The sequence below is a fragment of the Diabrotica virgifera genome, chromosome 2 (assembly GCF_917563875.1).
Source record: "Diabrotica virgifera virgifera chromosome 2, PGI_DIABVI_V3a".
In the NCBI taxonomy this organism is placed as follows: domain Eukaryota; kingdom Metazoa; phylum Arthropoda; class Insecta; order Coleoptera; family Chrysomelidae; genus Diabrotica; species Diabrotica virgifera.
Window position 1 is genome coordinate 36,862,151 of NC_065444.1, and position 22,955 is coordinate 36,885,105.

General features: G+C 32.8%; 1 protein-coding gene across 3 annotated transcripts in view; it reads left to right on the forward strand.

The window, feature by feature from the left end:
• The window catches only part of LOC114327410 (uncharacterized), a 76,610-nt gene extending 56,228 nt beyond the window's left edge, over nt 1–20,382 (forward strand). For all 3 annotated transcript variants that reach the window (XM_050642542.1, XM_028276019.1, XM_028276020.1), the window contains exons 3-6: nt 6,519–6,637; nt 7,872–8,123; nt 19,314–19,367; nt 20,174–20,382. In XM_050642542.1, coding sequence (XP_050498499.1) covers nt 6,519–6,637; nt 7,872–8,123; nt 19,314–19,367; nt 20,174–20,319 — 571 coding nt within the window. In that variant the 3' untranslated portion in view covers nt 20,320–20,382. The remainder of the gene's footprint in view (nt 1–6,518; nt 6,638–7,871; nt 8,124–19,313; nt 19,368–20,173) is intronic.
• Nucleotides 20,383–22,955: the final 2,573 nt, after the last annotated feature.

Below are 22,955 nucleotides of genomic sequence, written 5' to 3' on the forward strand. Positions count from 1 at the left end.
TATATCTGAATTTTTGCACCTCGTGAGGGAAATATTGACTTCATTATAGTATATGTTGACTTGCAAAAAATGACCTGTTTCCTGCTATTATTAGTGTTTCAACTTCTAGTTCTTAAATAATACTTCAATAGAATATAGAATAGAAATATGCTTTATTGTCACTGAAAATTATACAAATTTTATGGACAAAGCCTAATATAAAGTCAGAAAAAATAAATAAATAATAACAATAACAAATACAATTTTCTGAAATTTGATAAATCGTCAATATAAAAAAAATACAAAAATACAAAATATAAGTTAATAAAGTAAAGAAAAAAAAAACAAAATCGATATATTACAACAGTTAATAGATATTGCAAAGTGACCATACAACAAAGTAAACTATAGACATAGGAACTAATAAGTTTAAGCTGCTGCATGTGACACCCAAATATAGATAAGTTTGGTTACTTGTACATTACTGTAATTTCTTAGTTAGTCATTAAGAAACTCTTCTACTGAATAATATGGTCTTTTAGATAGATGAGCTTTTGTCATTTTACGGAACTTGGCGAAAGATGTTGCAGATTTGAGTTGTAAAGGAAGATGGTTGTATAGTTTTTTTGAGGAATATAATATAGATTTCTTTACTAACTCAGAGGACGGGATTAGTAAATAGACATCAAAAGTTGCGAATTTCTGGTGGAGTAGTCATGATGAGGCCTTGCTGGAAAGACATGCATGTGTTTACGAATTAAGCAAACAGTTTCTAAAATATATAAAGATGGAAGGGTTAAAATTCCGTGATCTTTGAAGTAACTTCTGCAATGTGTTGTTTTTCTGAGGCCAAACAGATACCTTAGTGCTCTTTTTTGTAATTTAAAAATAACATCTAATTGGGCAGCTGTACTAGAACCCCAAAAAGAAAGACTATATCGAAGATGAGACTCGAACAAGGAAAAATATGTTAGTTTAGAAGATGCTAAATTGAGTTCTTTCGAAACAGATCTTATAGCATGGCAGGCTGAGGCGAGTTTCTTACTTAACAAATCGATATGAAGGGACCATTTGAGGTTGCTGTCTAAAAAAATACCAAGAAATTTTACAGAATCAACGGTAGGAGATCTGGCGGGTATTAACAAGTAGGGGTTAAAAAGCACTTTTATAGGATAATGCTACTGTTTTCTCCACGTTAAAAGAGTAAAATAGTGATACTGGTATCATCAGTAAAAAGAAAAAATTTTCCATCGATTTTTAAATTAGTGATGTCATTTATAAAGATAAGGAACAGTAGAGGACCCAATACTGAACCTTGTGGTACTCCACATACAATGTTTTTGAGACTAAAGTCAGTATCATTTGCTCTAACTAGTTTTTTCCTATTATTGAAGTAAGATTGGAACCAATTCGAAGAAATACCTCGAATTCCATAGAAATTTAGTTTTTTAATCAAAATGTCGTGATTTACACAATCAAAAGCTTTGGCATAGTCACAGAAAACATGGCAATATAAAGATTACTGTTTAGTGCTTGGTAAACCTGATGAAGCACAGAAAACATGGCATCAGTGGTATATTAGTATATTAGTTAAAGAGCCGACCTGATTTTGGGATAAGATGTTATTATCAATGAGAAAGGACATAAGTCGGGTTTTTATGAGTCTTTCAATAATTTTGGAGAGTACCGGTAGTAAGGCGATAGGTCTGTCTATAGTTGCAAGCATTAGATTTTTCACCACCCTTATGAAGAGGAATAATAATGGCTATCTTTAGGCACTCTGGGAATTTGCCTCTTTCAAAGGAATCATTAATTAGTGAGACGAGGATTTCCAACACATTTTCTGTGATATTTGAGAAGATTTTTATGGATAGTCCATCAGTACTACAGGGATGATTTGCTTTTGATACTATTGATCGTTTGGATCAGTTCAGATTTATCGATTGGTTTTATAAAGAATGAATTCGAGAACACTCCTGAATTAGGGAGATATGAAATGGGATCTTTTTGCGGCAAAATAGTAGAAGTTATATTTTTACTCACATTAACAAAGTATTCGTTTAGATTTTTAGGGTCTGGAAGGGCAAATGTTTTAACTGCGTGAGTTCTATTTCGAAGATCGTTTATTATGGACCAAGTTTCTTTTGCAACACTTTTATAGCTTTCCAGACGATTTTGATAGTAGGCTTTTTTAACTAATTTGATGAGTTTTAGATATGTTACCCTATACTTGGTGATATATTGAGTGACAGAGACGTTGGTAGCAAATTTTTTGATATACAATAGTGAGCGCATATTTTTGGCTGATATGCGGATATGCTGATATGCCCAGGGTTTGTGATGTTTTGCCTTAATTGAAATTAAAGGAAATGTTTACTTGAAGATAGAGACAAGCTTTTCTAAAAAATCGTTGAAATTATAGTCCACGTCAGCAGAAGGAAAATGTCACTCAGAAGTTAAGCATAAATTTTGAAAATTCCGAGCAGAAAAGATCCTACCTAAACGTCGGGTTTTCGAGGAGGGTATGCTGAAGATGTTAAACTTCGTAAATACTGCTTCATGATATGATAATCCCAGTGGCGAAGCGTGACTTTTTCTAAAGTGTTACCAAAACTAGATGTAAAAAAATCTTATTGAAAAATAGTTATTTATGAAACAGTTCGTGAAGTATGTTTTTTGCGAACGCACGCGATATTTAGAGCACGAGCGACAACGGAGCGAGTGCTATACATCGCGTAAGTTCGCAAAAAGTACTTCACGCACAGTTTCATACAATAATTTATCTACGATAAACAAATGAAAAAACTGTAACTCTTCGTCACTGGAATTTATTTCTATTCTACAATTTTTAGAACTTTGGCATTTAAAAATCCTAACTACTTTCAAACCACAAAACTGTCAAAAATTTTGTTGTAAGTTAGGGTGACCAGATCATAAACTTGAAAAAACGGGACACATCCAAGGAGCAGTAGCGTAGAATTTTTCTCTAGGGAGGGGGTTGGCGTATTTTTTTGTTTTGTTTGTGAAAGACAAGTTCCATTTTCCTACTTTTTTTTATATATTTTTCATATCCCCTGGGGGAAAGGGGGTTTAACCCCCAAGTCCCCTCTCCGGGTACGCCACTGCCAAGGAGGGTTTGGGGCGATATCCAAATAGGCAGGATGAAACATGGACTTTTAGCTAATTTGGGACCTACAAATCCTTTTCAATTTACCTTTGAATATGTAATTTACGTACGATCAAGACTGCGAAACAAAGTAAAAAACTCAGCCAGAATATCATGGATTAACAATCCGTCAGAACAAAACAGTTGTTAACTGAACAGTAAATAAAGCAATTTTACAAAAAAAGTCAGAGCAACAAAAAATAAGCCCAGCATTAAATCAAGCAAATCAAGAGGACTAAAAAACCAGAAAGGAGAAACCGTATTTGAAGAGAAACAGATCAGCAAAATATGGGAATAATATGACGAAAAAATGCTATTCACTATGAAGAAGGAAGCACACTGCGATGAAGAAATAAAACCGTAGAAGATAACGACGAAGTCGAAATTTTCACAGCAGAAGAAGTACAAAAACAAATATTAAAAACCTAGGAAACGGAAAAGCAGCAGGAGAGGATGAAAAAGTAGTGGAATTAAAAAAATACGGAGGAAGAGAATTACATATAGAAATAAACCAACTAATACAACAAATTATGGACAAAACTGACTACCAGACGATTGGAACACAGGTATTATAGTACCTATAATATATGGAAAAAAAGGAGATCGGGAGGAGTGCCAGAATTAAAGAGCAATAACTTTATTAAACACCACATATAACATTCTAGCAAACATACTAAACATGAGACTTAACAATGCGCTGAACGAATATTAGGAGAATACCAGAATGGATTCAGACCAAGGAGGTCGATGATTAATTTCACAATTTCACACATACAGTGAAACAAATAATTCAAAAATCTAGAGAATACAACAGAGAAATTCCCTGAATATTCATAGATTTTAAAAGCGCTTTTGATATAATCAATCGGACGAAAATGATGGAGGAGATAGAGAATGTTGGAATCCCAGAAATATTAAGACAAATTATGCTAACAGTAAGCCTAAAGAACACCAAAGCAAGGATCAGTTTCAACGAACAACTTCTAAGGAGATAAATGTAAATAAATGAGTGAAATAAGGTGACTCTGTCTCCCCGACACTATTATTTAATCTGATATTGAAAGTAATCATAAGGAGGACAAACTTGTATCCACCTTTAGCTACTTGGGAGTAACAATATGGAAAACCGGAAAAGAGAGAACAGAGGAAAGAATTCTGAAAGGCAGCAAAACATATGGAATGATTAGAAATCTGTTGAGAAACAAGACAAGTATAATATGAAATAATATAATACCTTAATAAGACCTGTTGATATATATGGGATGGAAACAACGACGATTAATAAGAAAGAGGAACATAGCATTCCGAAATTTGAACGAACAATAATGAGAACAATACTGGACCACAATGTAATAAGAGAGGGAGAAATAATAATGAAAACAAATGCCGAAATTGAAGAAACAATTGAAATTGAAGAAAAAATACGAGACATTTAGGCGTCCCGAGAGTTTTTCGGGACACCGGGACAAATCGTTAAAAAACGGGAAAATATCGTTTTTTCGGGACGTTCGGCTACCCTATTGTAAGTCATTGCTCATATTGTCATAAATATGACAACGCGAAAGTTGATTATGTGATTGATTATTGATTATTGATTATATGAAAGTGTGCCAAAAAACCCATTGAAAGTGTGCGAAAAAGTAAATCCCATTTAAAATACATTGTTACTTCACGCACACTTTAAACCCTTCACGCACTGCTGTCTATAATGACAGTTTTCACAAACTAAAAACTTATACATAATATGACATAAAAAGTAGATAACAATTATTTTGAACCTCCCAAGTTTTTGTAATTATGTATACATGTATTATATGCATGTAATAGGTATAACAATAAATAATAAACAAACTAAACAGATTATTCTACAATAAAATTAACATCAAAAATAAACAAGTAGGGAACAGAACATATTTTGAAAACTAGTGTTTGTATATTTTAAATCTTCTATTTTCAATAATTTCATTTTTTTCTTCAAAATTATATATAAAATAATATACAAGGATAATGACTTTTCAAGTAGTTGATCGATTACGCAGCAACATTCTTCCATGTTCAAATTCAAATGCACGAATAGCTACATACTAAACTAACGTTACCATATTGTAAAATGGTGACAATACTGATATACACAGCGTGTCCGCGCCGTCTCTGGAGCCGTCATTCCTTCAAAATTTTCAGTCTCGACCGATAGCGAGAATCATCTTTCGTTACCAGAACTAGAAGTGGTAACGGAATATAATAACGTGCAACCCTGCAACGGATTCAAATGTATTCACATGTAATCTCGCCAATATTTTCGTGCGTCTAATTGGCTATTTACTGAATTTGGTAGGTACTACGTATTAACAAATATTTCTGTTGGTAAAAAATATAAATGAAATTATTTCATAGTAGTCATAAAATATTTATTTGCAAGATTTTTAACTGTTACCAATGGTAACAGTGGTTACATGGACGCTTCGCCAGTGGATAATCCCGCATTAATAATTGTAGAGCAGACATCAAGGGGTGAGAAATCTGAGACAATATAGTCAATTATGAAAGATGAAGTTTTTGTAATCCTTGTAGGAGAATTAACGTGCACTGAGAGACCATACGATTCAAATATGTTGACCAAGGATATTTGGGTAGCACAAGCAGAATCATAATTAATGTTGAAGTCCCCGCATAGAATTTTTCTGCTTTTATGAGGCAAGTCGATCTAACAAATTTAGCAGGTTCTGAAAAACAATAATTCAATACTCCAAAAAATACTCAAAGTATGTACTCCACTACTCCAAAAAAATTCAATTTGGAGCTCAATACTTCAAAAAAAAATTGGAGTTTTAAACTCGATACATATATTTACGGTTTTACTTGATTTTTTCAAAAGTACGGAAAAGAAATAGAATAATGTATTAAAGATTTTGGGGGTCGTCCTCACTACGGGGTGTAACGGCTAAACACTACATACATTATTACATTACATACAGTACTTTTGGAAAAATCAAGTCCAAGGTTTTTCCAAAAGTACTGAAAGGAAATATAATGATATTTTTGAAAAGGTAGCTAAACGATCTTTAAAAAGAGGTATCACTCAACTCCCGTTTCCATTAAAGATTTTGGGGGTTGTGTCCGCCCCCGCTAGAGGGTTGATGTAATTTAATCGAAAACTGGTGTACAAAATGTACCCCTAACAAATGAATTTGACGTGCTTTGCCATATTTTTAGATTTTCTATAGGGACCAAATTATAGAGGGTGGTACCTGTTCAAATTAACACACTGTACACTGTAGGTACATATGCATATATTATATCATACAATTCTCCCTAAATTACCAAATACAAAAAAACCTATTATTTGAACTAATATTCCTTTATTTTTATTTAGGGGAAAATTCACATGCGCCATTTTAGATTGTCCAGAATGGTTGGGAGCATTTCCCCTTCAAAAAGATTGTTACAGAAAATACAAGTTGGACCAATGTTGCGCTGATGGACAAATGTGCCGTAAGTACTTTTTATAAGTTCAAGTGTGCAATCCAAACACGCCAATTTTTAGTGATTTTTGTGCTATCAAGTTTGCAATGCGTATATCTAAATGTTTTTGATAGCGATTAGAAAAAAAACTACCCCTAGTACGAGGCAGTCTTGGAGTGGGCAAGGAGTGCTAAGATTTTACATGGTTATGAAGTATGTCTTCATATTTCCTTCATGCATTCATGCTGCTACTTCATTCAATCATTCATACATTCATGATCGCTACTTCTTATGTAGCAGAGTGCATTTATAATGTTCCTCAGTACTTTATCCTGAAAACGTTTAATCATGTTGATGTTACTCGCACTGGCACATCCCCAGAGCTCTATGCCATATGTCCTTACCAGCTTCAGTACTTGTTTATATATCATGAGCTTATTCTGTATTGACAGCTTCGATTTTCTTTCAAGGAGCCAGTACGGTTTTCTATATTTGATGTTTAATTTTCTTTTTTTCTTTTTGATATGTTCTTTCCATTTTAGCTTAACATCTAGAAACATGCCCAGATATTTTTCTGTACTGGAATATTGTATGGTACTGCCATTTAATACTATTGGTGTTTTATTTATTTTTCTGTTGGTGAAATATATAGGTATGTATAGGTGTGTATAGTTTGATACACCATTTCTTGTTCCATGCATTAACCTCATTGAGTGCCTTTTCCAACTTTTGTTTTAATTCCATCATCATCAACTGCTAATATATTGGTATCAACAAAAAACACAACCAAAACTGCTACGTGTTTTTGGTTGTTGTTGTTGTTGTTGTTTTTGGTTGCTGCCCAGTTTCTGGGCTGCTTTTTGAAGATGTTTCTTCAAAGCTTAGTTTTAGGCTTTTCTTCCTTATCATATTGTCATACCCCAGTGCCTTTTTGGATTGATGTTTGTTAGTGTTTCAGTTATAATTTCTTTATGTGTTAATTATTGCATTGTCTCTCTAATATTTTCATCTATTGTTGGAGAGTTGTCAATCTCAGTTTGCATATCATGAGGTTTAGAAGTATTTTCCAAATGATTTTCAATATTATTTTTTTATCATTATTATTATTTTTATAATGATGAAAAATCTGAATTTAACTTTATCATCAAAGGACAAAAAGGCTTTTGTAATATACTATTGTTAACTGTTATATTAATTCGTATCGAAATTCATTAAAAATAATCGTTCATTTTCACCATTTTTAAAGAAATTCTTCACGTTTTAGCTCAAGACAAGCCTGGCAATTGCGAAGTTGACGGAAAGACAGTGTTAGAAGGTCAGCGGTTCTACCCAAAAGACACGTGTACCCATTGTGTTTGTCCTAAAAACTTTAACGGAAAGTTAGAGGCTCCTCACTGCAGGAGGCAATTTTGTAATGTCCAAGTGAGGAAACAAAGAGAAGTTTCCAGCTATTGTGCACCTTACTATTCAGAATTCGAAGGAGAGACTCTTTGTTGTCCTAGCAGTTGGATTTGCCGTAAGTATTCGTAACTTCAACTAATATTAAGCAGCTGTTGGTCTTATATTCACCCAATCAGCGTACCTAACAGCCTTCTTCTTCAAGTGCCATCTCCGCGACGAAGGTCGCCAATCATCATAGCTATTCGGACTTTAGAGATGGTCGCTCTGAAAAGTTCATTTGATGTAGGTACATCTGTACTATTTTCTCAGGTTGCGCAGTCATGATATTCTGCGTCTCCATATGCTTATATTTCTTTGAGTCTTTCCCTGCATAATAAATTGGAGCAAGTTGTATCTCTCTCCACGTGTAATATGTCCGAGGTAGGTATCCTAATCTTCAGTGGCGTAACAAAATCTGTCGGGGCCCCCCCGCATAATTGGAAATGGGGCCCCTTAAAAAATGACTAAATACGACATGTGTAACAGAAACTTATATCCCACATAACAATTTCATGTTCTTAGTAGATTCATAGAACATACTTTTCAGAAAAAGTATATACTTAGAATATGCGTAATTACCATTGCGAATGTGCAGAGCATATTCTGAGTATATACTACATTACAGTACTTAAACGTTCTATGTATATACTTAGAATGTACTACCGCACTTCTTTTCAGTATATACCAAGAACATACTTTTTAGAAGATTCTAAGGAGGTGCTATAAACCTTCTATTTATATACTTAGAATGTACTATCGCACATATTTTTAGTATATGGGAAGAATATTCCAAGGAAGTGCTATATACCTTCTAGTTACATACTTAGAATGTACTAGGGCACATATTTTTAGTATATGGGAAGAATATTCCAAGGAAGTGCTATATACCTTCTATGTATATACTTAGAATGTACTATCGCACATATTTTTAGTATATGGGAAGAATATTCCAAGGATGTGCTATATTTCTCAGAAGTATGTTTTCAACATCACCCAATCTCATCCTAGGTTCTACTAATATATTATATTTACATATTCTAATTGCATATGAGAATGTATAGTTATTGCATTCTACAATATTACGTAAAAAGTAAGTATAAAATGTATAAACTTTAGTTAGTTATATAGGTACCTATGTATAATAAATATTATATGGGTAAGTAGCCTATATATAAAATATAAGTAATATATTTAGTTATTATGTGCACATCAAAATAAAAATACTGCTTATATAATTATATAATAGCCAAATATATAATATAATATGTATGTAAATTACTAAAATTTATAGGTATCTATATACATTATACATACTTTTACTTACTAGGTATTTAGGAAATATTGAAGTACCAATATGAATTTATTATTTTGAAGCTGCTTTTTATGTTCTTAAAATGTTTTAGTCCTTGTAGCTAGAAATACAGTCGCTTCTTCCTCACAGCGTAGACATAAATGCCTTAACTGTACTGGAAACTATTTTCATATTTTGCCTTTTTGTTACCTACCCCCTTCCCTTGTGCAGGTATAAAATATGCAATGCAAGGGTCAGAATAACAATGAATGGCCGTTTCCGGATTCCCGAAAATTATAGGTAAAAATATTTTTATGGTATAAACTCAAATCAAAATGGTGTATTCATTTCAATTGAAAACGAAACGAGAATTTCTCATTTTTCTTCAATAGAATTAAGTCTTAAACTTTTTTACCATACAATTAAAACGGTTTAAAAAAATGATGAATTAGATAGTTCAGTAGTACCTACCAAAATACCTAAATTTGATTAATTATTCTTAACGCGAAGTTGATAATCTATAGGCTAACATTATTCTTCTTCCTATAGGTACATACAGTATATTCTTTTTAAGATATTTTAAAAGTATATACAAGTATGTGTTAAGCATATACTTTTGCATATACTTACGCATATACTAAGAATATTCGATTAAGGTATATTCTAAGAATAAACTTTTACGAACATTCCGAGATACTACGTACACGAATGTGCTCAGTATATTCGGTGCAAGAATATTCTTCGAAGCACATGCAAAGAACATGAAATTTAGAATGTTTTTTATGGTACATGCTATGCTTGTACTACGCATATACTAAAAAGGATATACTTCGACGAATGTTGGCAGGATATGCTTAGAACATGATGCGAACATCATTGTTATGTGGGATATGTAGTCGGTTCTTTAAATTCAGACACAACTGGCAATTTTGGCAATTTTGGCAAAATTGACCAAAAACAAAAAAAAAATACCTACTATAAGATCACTAGCCAGTTGTGTCTGAGGTTAGCGAACCGACTATATGTGTAATAGCCCACTAAATGAACGAGAAATACGGCGATACCGTGTAATTTTCTGTGTCACCGCCGAAATGATCAAGTCAGTACTTTTTAAGTTATTTAGGAGTGAAAATGTTTATTGTTTAACAAAATAGACACGTTTTCAGATGGTTGCAAATAACTCAAAAAGTAAGTATTTGATCGAAAAAAATATTCTTAAGAAAAATGTAGCTTATAAAAAATGATAAAAATTAAGTCTATTGACCCAGTAAAAGCAAAATTGTAGCTCATGAAAAGTTGTTCTTATTATCCAAATTCCAAATCGAATATTTCAACGTGAAATAACCCTGAAAATGGTAAAGCGCTAACGATTAATTTTATTTGGAGTGCTAAATAGGGAGAGATTTTCACGTTTTTTTTTTAGCAAAAAAAGGGGCTAACTTTATTTTGAGCTCGCTCGCTTAGTTTTGATACTAGAAGCTTGCTATGAAACGCTATACAAAAAGATTTTATAAAAAATAAAAATAAAGCTTGTTTTTAAACATTTCAAAAACTCAAAAAAAAAGTGCTTCATTTTTTTGGTTATTTCACGTTGAAATATTCGATTCGGAGTTGGACGGATAACAACCATTTTTCATGCACTACCACTACAACATTGCTTTTAGTGTGTCGATTTCTTTTATAAGCTACATTTTTGCTAAAAATATTTTTTCGATTATTTCATTCATAGAGATTCTGACCAATTGAAACCTAAAAGAATAAAAATTACAGCGGAAATTTTTTCGATAATTTCCCGCCGTCAAGTATTACGTCAGATGTCCTTCGTTGCTACGCAAAAATGAACATTCATTGACATTAATGGCAATTAATGTTTTACAATTTGTCAAATAGAACACCATGAAAAAGTTTAGCAAATATTCAGACGAAGATATCATTAACATATTAGTTAAAATAATTTAAAAAACAGTTTTATTCATGAAATAATTTTACCGAATAACACTCAAGCATTTAAAAATTAGATTGACATTATTTTACGCCCCTTCGGATCGTGAGTTGTCGCAAATTGTCAAGCAAATACGTCGTGACGCTGATAAAACTCCAAAACGGTCATTTATTGGGCTATTATTCATGCACTTTGTTTATGACAACTTACAGTTTTCATCATTATTGGAATAGAATAAAATAGAACGAAAATCAATAAATGATTACATTATTACATAGTATGATATGAACAACTTTCTTTGTGCACTACTAACTATCAGCGAATATATTATGTAAAATTTTCATACATGTCCATCTGATAGGCAACTTCAATTTCAATACAGCATTGCTTAAAAAACGTTGCGTATGCATGCTTAAAATAATATAACAATAACACATTTTTACATATATAAGATGACAAGATGGGGCCCCTGATATATTGGGCCCCCCGCAAGCTTCATGCTGCGGGGGCCTCTGTTACGCCCCTGCTAATCTTCTTGTTTTGTAGGTATTTAAGATTTCCATTTCTTTATTCATCCTTCTCAGAACCTCTTTGTTTGTGACGTGTTCTGTCCACGATATTTTTAGAATTATTCTGTACACCCACAGCTCGAATGATTCAAGTTTTTTCATTGATGCCGCATTCAAGATCCAAGCTTCCATTCCATAAAACAAAGTCGGGAAAACGTAGCACCTAGCCAATGTAACTCTTAGCTTCAACTTCAAATCTCTTGTGTGTGCAAAGCACTTTTCTCATTTTGTTAAAATTTGCTCTAGCCTTTTCTATTCTGATTTTGATTTCCTGGAAGTAATCACCTGTGGAGTTAATCATGGTTCCAAGATATGCATATTGGTCGACTCGCTTGACATTAGATCCGTTTATGAAGAGATTTTCGTTATTTATGTTTCGATATTCTCATAAACTTTGTCTTCTTGACGTTAATTGTTAGACAGTATTCTTGTCCAATCTCCTCTATTCTGGTCACCAGCCGCTGAAGATCCCCAATATTTTCGGCTAAGATGACAGTGTCATCCACATAATATCTAATGTCGTTAATCGGAACTCCATTTACCTTTATTCCAGCTGTTTTGCCCTCAAGAGCTTTGTGGATGCTAACTAACAGTGTTTCTCATTTATTATCCAATCGATAGTTTTCATTTTTTTAACTTCCTTTAGTTATTGCAATGTGTTATATCAATATGCTTGACAGAGATAGAAAAAATGACACAGTGGGAGCTACACTCAGTGGTAGGGATGGGAAAAACCTATCGGTTGTAACCTAAAACCGGTTTTTTACTCCGGAATAATCGGTTTTTTCTTGTCCCGGTTATAACCGGTTTTTTTTATTTTTAACGTAATAACCGGTGAAAAACCGAATAAGTTACCTCTGCAAAAAATAATCAGTTCAGAGAAAAAATGAGGAAGTTTATTTATATATTATGGGGTCCATTATATAATATGTATTAATCCACTCTCATATATTTACACACAAACCTCTATTAGACCAGTAAGGATCTGTGAAAAAACGTCTATTTTTGGATGTGAGAGGTGGCATTCAGATTTTTGCAGATAAAGTTATGTGACACCTTCAGTAATAATAATTGACTTATGCTCCTTCTCAAATATTATGCCCGGAACATTAATAAAAAAATTAAAATATTTAAAAATTTCGAAAAACGTCGATTTTTTTCTGCTTTCTTTGCTTATAACTTTAAAACGATTCGTCTTGGAACAAAGTCGTACAGAAATAAAATAAAGATAATTGTATTTTGTATAATATACGACTGGTCAAAAATGTCTTAACGTATTACGTTTTCTGCAATATAGCAATAAATACAAAATAAGGGGGCAAAATACGCCTGTTGTTATTCAATGTTTTTAACCACTTTGGTGGAACTTAGAACCTTAGTAATTCGCTTGGAAATTCTTTGTAACATAATTAAACCGTGTACCAAATTTCATTAAAATCGACCTAATAGATTTTGCATAATAGATTTGCAATATGTTTTTAAAAAAGTTCAAATTTTTTAAAATCTTTCTGAACAAAAAGTAGACCATTTAGAAGTTGTCTAATTTTTTTAAATATAAAGAGAATATAAATATCTACCTATCTAATACACTTTACAGAATTAAAATCGGATTATTTAAGGGGCATCAGCAATGTTTTAAACTTATAAACAATTTTTTGGCTTATAAACAAATAGCTTTGTTTAATAATAAAAAAAATTAATTTTTAGCAATGCAAATAATTAAAATCGGTATAATTTGACTTAAACTTTCAAATGCTGTCAGCAGAATTGCTATTTTATTTTTTAATCAAAAGTTATTCGCGTTCAAAAATTGCAATTTTTCGAATTTTTGAAAGTTCCACTGCGTTTATCTCGAAAACTATGCATCCTACGAAAAAACTTGTAAGAACATTTTTTGCTTAGAATTACCCAAGAAATACAAAAAAATGTTTTATTTTGCGAAAAATCGATGTTGTGTAATTGCTCAAGTTCTTTGTTTATAACAATCTTATCGACATCCGGATGAACTGTTACCCAAAAAAATCGTGTTCTACGGGTCAAAAAATACATAAAAATCTTGGGTAAGTCCATCTAAATAAAGGAGCCCGTAGCACCCCCTCCTGGTCACAGGACTAATTTGTTTATAAGCCAAAAAATTGTTTATAACGTTAAAACATTGCTGAGGCTGCTTAAACAATCCGATTTCAATTCTGTAAAGTGCATTAGATAGGTGGAGTGCTTCTTTATATGTAAAAAAATCTTTATATGTACAAATCTTTGTATGTTCTAGTTTTTGTTGTGCAAGGTTTTAAAAAATTTTAATTTTTAAAAAAAGTTTAGATTGCAAAATTATTATTATTCAAAATCTAGTAAGTCAATATTAATGAAATTTGGTGTACGGTTTTAGCACATTACAAAAAATTGTCTAAGCGAATTAGGAAGGTTCCAAGTGTAACCTAAGTGATGGAAAATCATTGAATAAGACAGGCTTGTTTTGCCCCCTTATTTTATATTTATTGCTATTTTGCAGCAAGGGTGATCAATTAGGACATTTTTAACCAATCGCATCTGATAGAAAATTTAATTATCTTTGTTTTATTCCTATACGACTTTATTCCAAATGAATCGCTTTAAAGTTATAAGCAAAAAAATTAGAAAAAAAACGAAATTTTTTGAAATTTTTAAATATTTTATTTTTTTTTATTAATGTTCCGGGCATATTTGAGAAGGAGCATAAATCAATTATTATTAACGAAGTTATCACCTAACTTTATCCGCAAAAATCTGAATGCCACCTCTCACATGCACCTAAAAACAGATCCCTGGTCTATATAAGCTGATATAAAAGCATCTATAACCTAGACAGCTAGTACATATATTATTCTTCAAACCTAGTATTGGCTGGAAGATAAACACGGATTAGATCGAAAGTATAGATCGACCGTCTTTTTATCAGTGTGCCAAAATTGTGGAATATTGTAAATATAGAGCACAAAGCTCTTGATAATTAGAAAGAAAAAGATAACAGAAGGTCAAATCTATATCAACCAAACCCCAGTAGTAAGCTTGATAAACTACAACTATGACGGTACCATAAGGAATGAAGAATGGATAAACAACCAGGATATAAGAGCTCTCATCGGAAAAGGTAGATCCACCTTCAAACGGATGAGGGCCTTCTTCAAGAGCCACAACCTCGCTTTCGATATAAAAGAATGAGACGATGTTACGTCTTTTCTGTCCTTTTTACGGTGTTGAATCATTGATCTTGAATGAAGATATGTGCAAAACATTGAAAGCATTTGAGATGTTGCTTGATCGCAAAATACTTAAGATCTCGTGGACTGACGAGTCGTAAATGAGGAGGTCCTAAGAAAAATGAAGAATAACCGAGATCACAATCAAATCTCGAAAGCTACAATAGTTCAGACATATTATGAGAAATGAATCCAGATATGCCCTGCTAAAAATCATACTGAACGTTTTATATATGATATATTCTTTTAATAGTATTGATATAGATAATATTGATACTGATTCGAATGAAGTATCTTAAACTAAAGTGCAGTGTAAACGTAACTTTGTAACCTAATGGTTATTGACTATTCATTAAAAAAACCGAACACTGGTTTTTGGAATAATTGGTTTTTTTGATCGGTTATGACCGCCAGGTTAAACCGTAAGTAAAAAACCCGGAATAACCGAAAACCGGTGTTTTGTAAAAAACCGCCATCCCTAATCAGTGGTGAGCACCCTTTCCTATATTTAGTGTGCATTGTCAAAGTCATGATCATAGACATACATATTATCATAGACTGAGCCTACCCTCCGCGCTTCCTGACGACAAGATCTCTTGGACAGGTTTGCGATATCTCTTTCTAGCACATTGCATCGAGAAACTAACAAGAAACTGAGGGGGTATAGGCACGGAAAGGGAGGACTACTGTCACAGCTTTACTATGCGTAAGAGTGAAGCAGCACTGAGCCACAAAAAAAAGATGGTGTCGCCACTTCGCTCACACGTGACACTCTGTCTATGATAATATATATCTATGGTCATGAGTGGCACATATCAAAAGGCATTGCAGACCTCACGAAGGATTTTGGATTGGAATCTTTGTAGCCTTTGCGTACTCATTTCCTCATATTTGATTCCGTTACATCCAGACCGGTTGTAGTATTGCCTTATACAGTGCGTCCATAAAGTAACGCATAAATTCATTATTTCGTAAACCGGCGACTTTAAGAAAAGATCCCGAAACAGGTCGATTTTTATTTTTAAATTACGATTTTCTGGCATATATATCATACTAGTGACGTCATACATCTGGGCGTGATGACGTAATCGATAATTTTTTTAAATGAGAATAGGGTCATGTGATACCTCATTTGAAAGGTTATTCAATTCTCTATTCAGTAATGTAAACATTAACATAATTATTTATACAGGGTGCTCAAAACAACACCCTGTATAAATAATTATGTATATGTTTATATTAGTGAAAAAAGAATGTAATGCCCTTTCAAATGAGGTATCACATGACCCCTATTCTCATTTAAAAAAATCATCGATTACGTCATCACGCCCAGATGGATGAAGTTACTAGTATGACATTTGTGCTAAAAAATCGTAATTTAAAAATAAAAATCGACCTGTTTCGGGATTTTTCCTTGAAGTCGCCGGTTTACGAAATAATGAATTTATTCCTTACTTTATGGACGCACTGTAGAGAAGAAGTTTGTTCTGGATACTTAAACCTGACTTCCTGTTCATAAACCTATACCATTTTCTTGTAAAGCATGCCAAATTGTAGTCATTTGGACTATATAATATATTTTTAGCAATTTAGGTTACAATCTATGCGGATACAAGGATTTTGGGAATCGATAAAAACAGGAAATTTAAAGCTTTAAAATAAGTTTATTTCGAAATAAGTATAAATATACTTATTTTCCTAACTAGTGCGGAAAATGATATTTTCACGCACGAGACTGCCGTTGACCCGAACTAAGCGATAGCGGAGTTCGGGCAAGCAGTCGAGTGCGGGGAAGACACTTTCCGCATGAGTTGGGAACAATATTTTTTCTAGGGCCGTACGTTTGGAAAAAAGCCACAAAAATAGAGTTATATTAATTTTTATTTAGAAGTAAAAATACACAAATTAATTCTTTGACAAGGTTGTCAAAACCAAACTTTCAATATAATGGGTTACCACGACGACGATATTGGTTTCCATGACGACGATCCAAAACCATTGTAATTGTCTACTGATCTGACTTTTAAATATTATGTCAAAATAAGTTTATTTCATCGAATTATGGCGCTAATTTCATTAAAACATGAACACAATAAGATAAATTTGAAATAAATTAGTAAATAATATCTAAATATTAGTTTATTGCATGTATTATAATATATTATAATGCCATATTACAAGGTATTTTACTTTCCCGCACGCCGTGCGGGAAATTTTACTTTCACGCACGCCGTGCGGTACAGTATATAGAGGTTCCACAGTAAAACCACTCCTCTGTTGGCACTTTGATCTCAAGAAGTAATACCGGCAGTACGCAATTGGTAATTCACCAGTGGTGGATGCGGGTTTTCCCTGTTAAAATCCGTACGTGAGAGTGGTTCTACTGTCCTTCTTTATACTGTGGTGAGGGAAAGTGCAACTTTCGGAAACGAAATGCGTGCGTGAAAGTGGCCTTTTAGCACGGCCGTAGAAAATAGTTATTTATGAAATAGTTTGTGAAGTATGCTTTTTGCGAACGCACGCAATATTTAGAGATGAAGTTCGCAAAAAGTACTTCACGCACAGTTTCATACAATATTTTATCGACGATAAACAAATAAAAAAACTGTAACTCTTCGTCACTGGAATTCATTTCTATTCTACAATTTATAGAACTTTGACATTTAAAAATTCTAACTTCTTTCAAACCACAAAACTGTCAAAACTGTTGTAATTTATTGCTCAAATGTCATCACCATGACAACGCGAGTTAAGGATATTTGATTATAACGACAGAGATAGCTATACAGTGCATGTCTATTCTTAATTCAGATATACTTTCCAGTTTACCTCACATTTGCAGATTTGCAGTGTACGTCAACTTAACAAGAAAAGTTAGGTTATGTAGAGATGTTGGTGGTGGACATAAATATACAGTAGAACCTCGATTATCCGTCAGGGCACCGGACCAAGGGTATGACGGATAATCGAAAAGACGCTTAACAGAACTTAAAAAAATTAAAAATTCATAGTACAACGCTCAAATTTCATTTGTATGGCTTGTTTAACAATATAAGAGAGATTGTGTTCGTACAATCGAATCAATTTAAAATATGTATTCTGAAATCTTTGTTTGTTTTACTGTTGGTTCAAATTTTGCGACGGCTGAATTTTTTATCGGCATAAGATCATGCAATCTACTTTATTGACTTCTTCTTGTGGAGAATAGGTACCACTCGATGAATTATTGAATATGCGATGCAGCTTCTCTAGATTATTTACGCAAATCTTTGTCGGTTACAATATGTTCAACAACATAGCTACAGTCAAATTCCAAGTCTGTGTCAGCTTCTGAATCTGTTTGGTCAGCCTTTGTTGCCATTTCAACGATTTCTTTATCTTCAAGTATATTCAAATGGGAAATAAGCCACAATTTTACCTAAAAATGATTTTATTAACGTTTCGACGCCCAAGTCGGGTGTCGTTGTCAAAATACAAAATAATTTCAGATTTCTTTATCTGTCAGCAATGGATAGCCGTTTGGATCCTCATCACAAATCAAATTAACTTTTTTTATTTTTTTACATTAAAATTTTTGCTTATGTACTCAATACAACTTCTGTATATACCCTGATGGTTAACAGAGGTGACGGTTAATGGAGAGACGGATAATCGAGGTACCACTGTACAGCATATTGTTTTATTTTATTTATTATTGTTCGTTAATTCTTTTTATTTTTGATTAAAGTTCTGTGTTAAAGGTTTTGACTGAATTTTTATGTTTTATAATGTTAATCAAAATTAATTGATAAACCAATAATACAAATTCAGATTAAAACAAGACATAGGTAAGTAATTTTTTGCACGGCTAGCTTTGATCCCAATAATTGTGGATCGCTCGTTATGAAAGTGTGCGAAAAAGTAAACCCCATTTAAAATACATTGTTACTTCACGCACACTTTAAATCCTTCACGCACTGCTATCTATAATGACAGTTTTCACAAACTAAAAACGTATGCATAATATATGAGATAGAGTAGATAAAGTATTTTCCCATTCTCATCGGTTTTAAAGCATCTTTTTCGTATAAAACAAGAACGAGTTGACTGATTGAAAATCCTTACGTTCAATCGTGAAAGAATACTGTAAAGACGAACTATGCAAAATTTCATCAAAATCGGTCGATTTAGCATGTACGTAGTTTTCGTTAATAATTGGTCTTATTAATCTGATTATTTTTATTTTCAGCCTCTGATGAGCAAAAAATTATTACTGTGAATCCCAAAGCAGAAAAGTCTGCAGGTAAGTGTTCTTTATAAAACAAGTATTTTGATTGAGTTTAAACGACAGAAAACGAACTTAGTTGTTTTCGTTTGTGATCATTAAAGTCATCATTTTGGCTTTTGTGCCATCTTCTAACATGTTATGTAACTAACTAACATGCACTCTTTGTACATCTAACCATTTGAAATGGGAAATAGCACAAGATCATGAACTCCATGTATAATAAGTTGGGCCTATTTCCAACAAACGACACTGCACTTCACGCAATAGACGAGTATGTACACCTGGGACAATTAATAAATAAATCTGGCTTCTTACTGACCGAAATCAATAGAATAAGGAAATTGACTTGTGCTCATACGGCTGTGCAACTTAGACATTGAAGAAAGAGATAATAGCGAAAATTGCAAAGAGAGATCACAAAAGAATAAACTGAATCAGACAGAAAATCCAGATCACCGATTTAATCTAGAGAATCAAATCTTAAAAATCGATTTATCGAGAAGAACTGGCCATATATATGGTCCACTAGAATTACACTCTGGTATCCAAGACGCATCAAGAGACCAACACGACAACCAAACTTAAGGTGGGACTATGACATAAAGAAACAAGCAGGCACACAGAAGCAAGTATTTAGACAAGAGTGGTAAGAAATGAAGAACGACTATGTAAGGGAGGCATAATCGGTAGAATGCGGAATATATTCAAAGAGATATCTCTTTTTAACTCTTTTTTATGTCAATTTGTTTATTTTATTGCATTTTAATTATACACATTTTCTTATCTTATCTTTGACAACTACCTATGTTATTTGATTTTAGATTTGACATGCCAATACGGAAAGAAAAAAGTACAATTGGGAGAAGGTTTTGAAACTACAGTAAAAGGATATGACAATGTTGAAAGAGCAGCTAAATGTGAATGCGTTATTCCGCCATTTTTAACTTGCAGACAAGTAAAAAAATAATCTTTCAAGTATTGTTGGTTAAGATTTCTAATGTTTTAATAAATATCATTACTATTCTACGTCTTCCTGACTTTTTGTATCCATTCACCTCTCCTGTGACTTTCTCTTTTATCTCCAGAGCTAAGATAGACCTTGATGTGATCCAGCTCTCTGATTTCAAGTGTTTCTCTCTTTATGATACTACCCGAGGCACTGACGGATCCAAGTAGGGTGCCAGGAGAGTCATGACCCCCTCCCAGATGAAAATAAATATCAATTCAATAATGCTCAAAAAAAAACCGAGAGATGTCAAACAAAAAAAAAATTTAGGCTCATCGAAAAAATAATTGAAAACCTAGTTACCTAGAGGTGGTAAGGCTAAGTGGCCTTGCATCAGAGAAAGTAATTAAATCACCCTCAAGATCCATGACCCCCTCCCAAAGAAAAATTTCTGGATCCGCCACTGACCCGAGGTCCGATGGGAGAACACGCCTCCGCATCAGTAACTTATCAGTGACTCCGGATCAGTGGGATTTACCATGAAGTGAATCTGCTTAAAACTTTTAAACATCCTCTAGAATTAGCAACAAGCATGTAATTTAATATCAATTTAATATAATTTAAATGGTTTTCACCCAGTACTTAATAGTGTCTTTAAACATGCATCCTTATATACCTTTGTAGCAGCACTGAAAATGGAATATTTATTCCAAAAACGTTCTGTGATTTGCCCCGAAAAGATTTTTTAAATAAATACACCGTTTATAAAGAATTCTAATATTTTTGTGATATATGGCATATATACGCTGTGAGCTCGTATGTAGAGGGGATATTTACAAATTCGCGAACGCCAGTAGTGACAAGTCTGTAAACCTTTACCGGAAATTTGACATAAATGTCAAAGTGATTAATTTAAAATTAAAATTAAAAACATTAATTATAAAAAACTTTAGTTGGTCAAAGCTGTGGTATATATTTTTACCTTAAATTAGCTTACGTTTTAAATACTGAATTTAAGTTTTTTTAATGTTCTATTAATCTATTAATCCATTAATCTTAGCGCCATCTACACGATAATTGTGAAAGTATCCGAAGTAAAAAATTCATATTTTGTCAATAGAACGTCAAAATGATTAGCAAAATCTTAAAAAAATCCATTACAATTTAATTACTTTTTTGCGTTGTAAATATTAAGCGATAACAATTAAATAATAAATTTAAAAATTACCGGTGAAAGTTGAATAGTAGTCCGCCAGGAGCGACACCAGCGAAGCTCACAGCGTATACGCTGTGAGCTTGTACGTAGAGGGGATATTTACAAATTAGCGAGCGCCAGTAGTGGCAAGTCTGTAAACGATTACCGGAAATTTGAAATAAATGTCAAAGTGATTAATTTAAAATTAAAATTAAAAACATTAATTATAAAAAATATTAGTTGGTCAAAGCTGTGGTATATATTTTTACCCTAAATATACTTACGTTTTAAATACTGAATTTAAGTTTTTTTAATGTTCCGTAATATGTAATTATAATTTAATCTAAAAATCTTAGCGCCATCTACACGATAATAATTGTGAAAGTATCCGAAGTAAAAAATTCATATTTTATCAATAGAACGTCAAAATGATTAGCAAAATCTTAAAAAAATCGATTACAATTTAATTACTTTTTTGCGTTGTAAATGTTAAGCGATAACAATTAAATAATAAATTTAAAAATTACCGGTGAAAGTTAAATTAGTAATCCGCTAGGAGCGCCACCAGCGAAGCTCAGAGCGTATAGGCCTGGATCCCGCGTACCAAAAAAAAAGTTGATTAATAGCAAGCTGAAAATTTGTTAATAGCTTAACGGTGTCTAGTCGGACAAACTTTCATGTACGGGAACACTGGAACAGGAGAAGATTTAATTCTGGAACACTTTAAAAATTTGGAACGTCAGATTACGAAAACGTCCCATGTATTTTGTCGGACAGTACATCCAAATGATTTGTTACCCTTTCATTAAACTCTCATGCAAAAATCAGACTGCTATTACTAACCAACATGATTCCTGTCATTTGACATGTTCTTCGTGTTCCACTCATTAAAATGCCCAGTTGGTAATAAACACCAGTCTGATTTTTGCATGAGAGTTTAATGAAATGCTAACAAATCAATGGGAAGTTCTGTCCGACAAAATACATGGAACGATTTCGTAGTCTGACGTTCCAAATTTTTAACCTGTTCCTCAATTAAAACTTCCCCTGTTCCAGTGTTCCCATACATCAAATTTTCAGCTTGCTATTAATCAACTTTTTTTTGGTACGCGGGATCCATGTCTAATAGGGATTGCAATCCAGCAGCATTTTCAATCCAGCTGAGTTTATACAAGATTGGCCTAAATCCAGCTGGATCCAGCAAAATGTGGAATCAAAATAAAAACATGATTTTAATGTTTTTTTGTCTGTATTCTAAATTTCTTAAACAACAGAAATATGAATTAATTATTGCAGAATATCTGTACTTCACACAGAATTACACATATAGCCGGTTGCGGAGAAAGCCCTTTCAGCCTCTATGCTGGTCGATTTTAGGGACATCAAATAGTCATATACCATGCACAAATGATCACCTTTCACTCCTGTCTAATAAACGACCATTTTCTTTTCCAAAATCTTT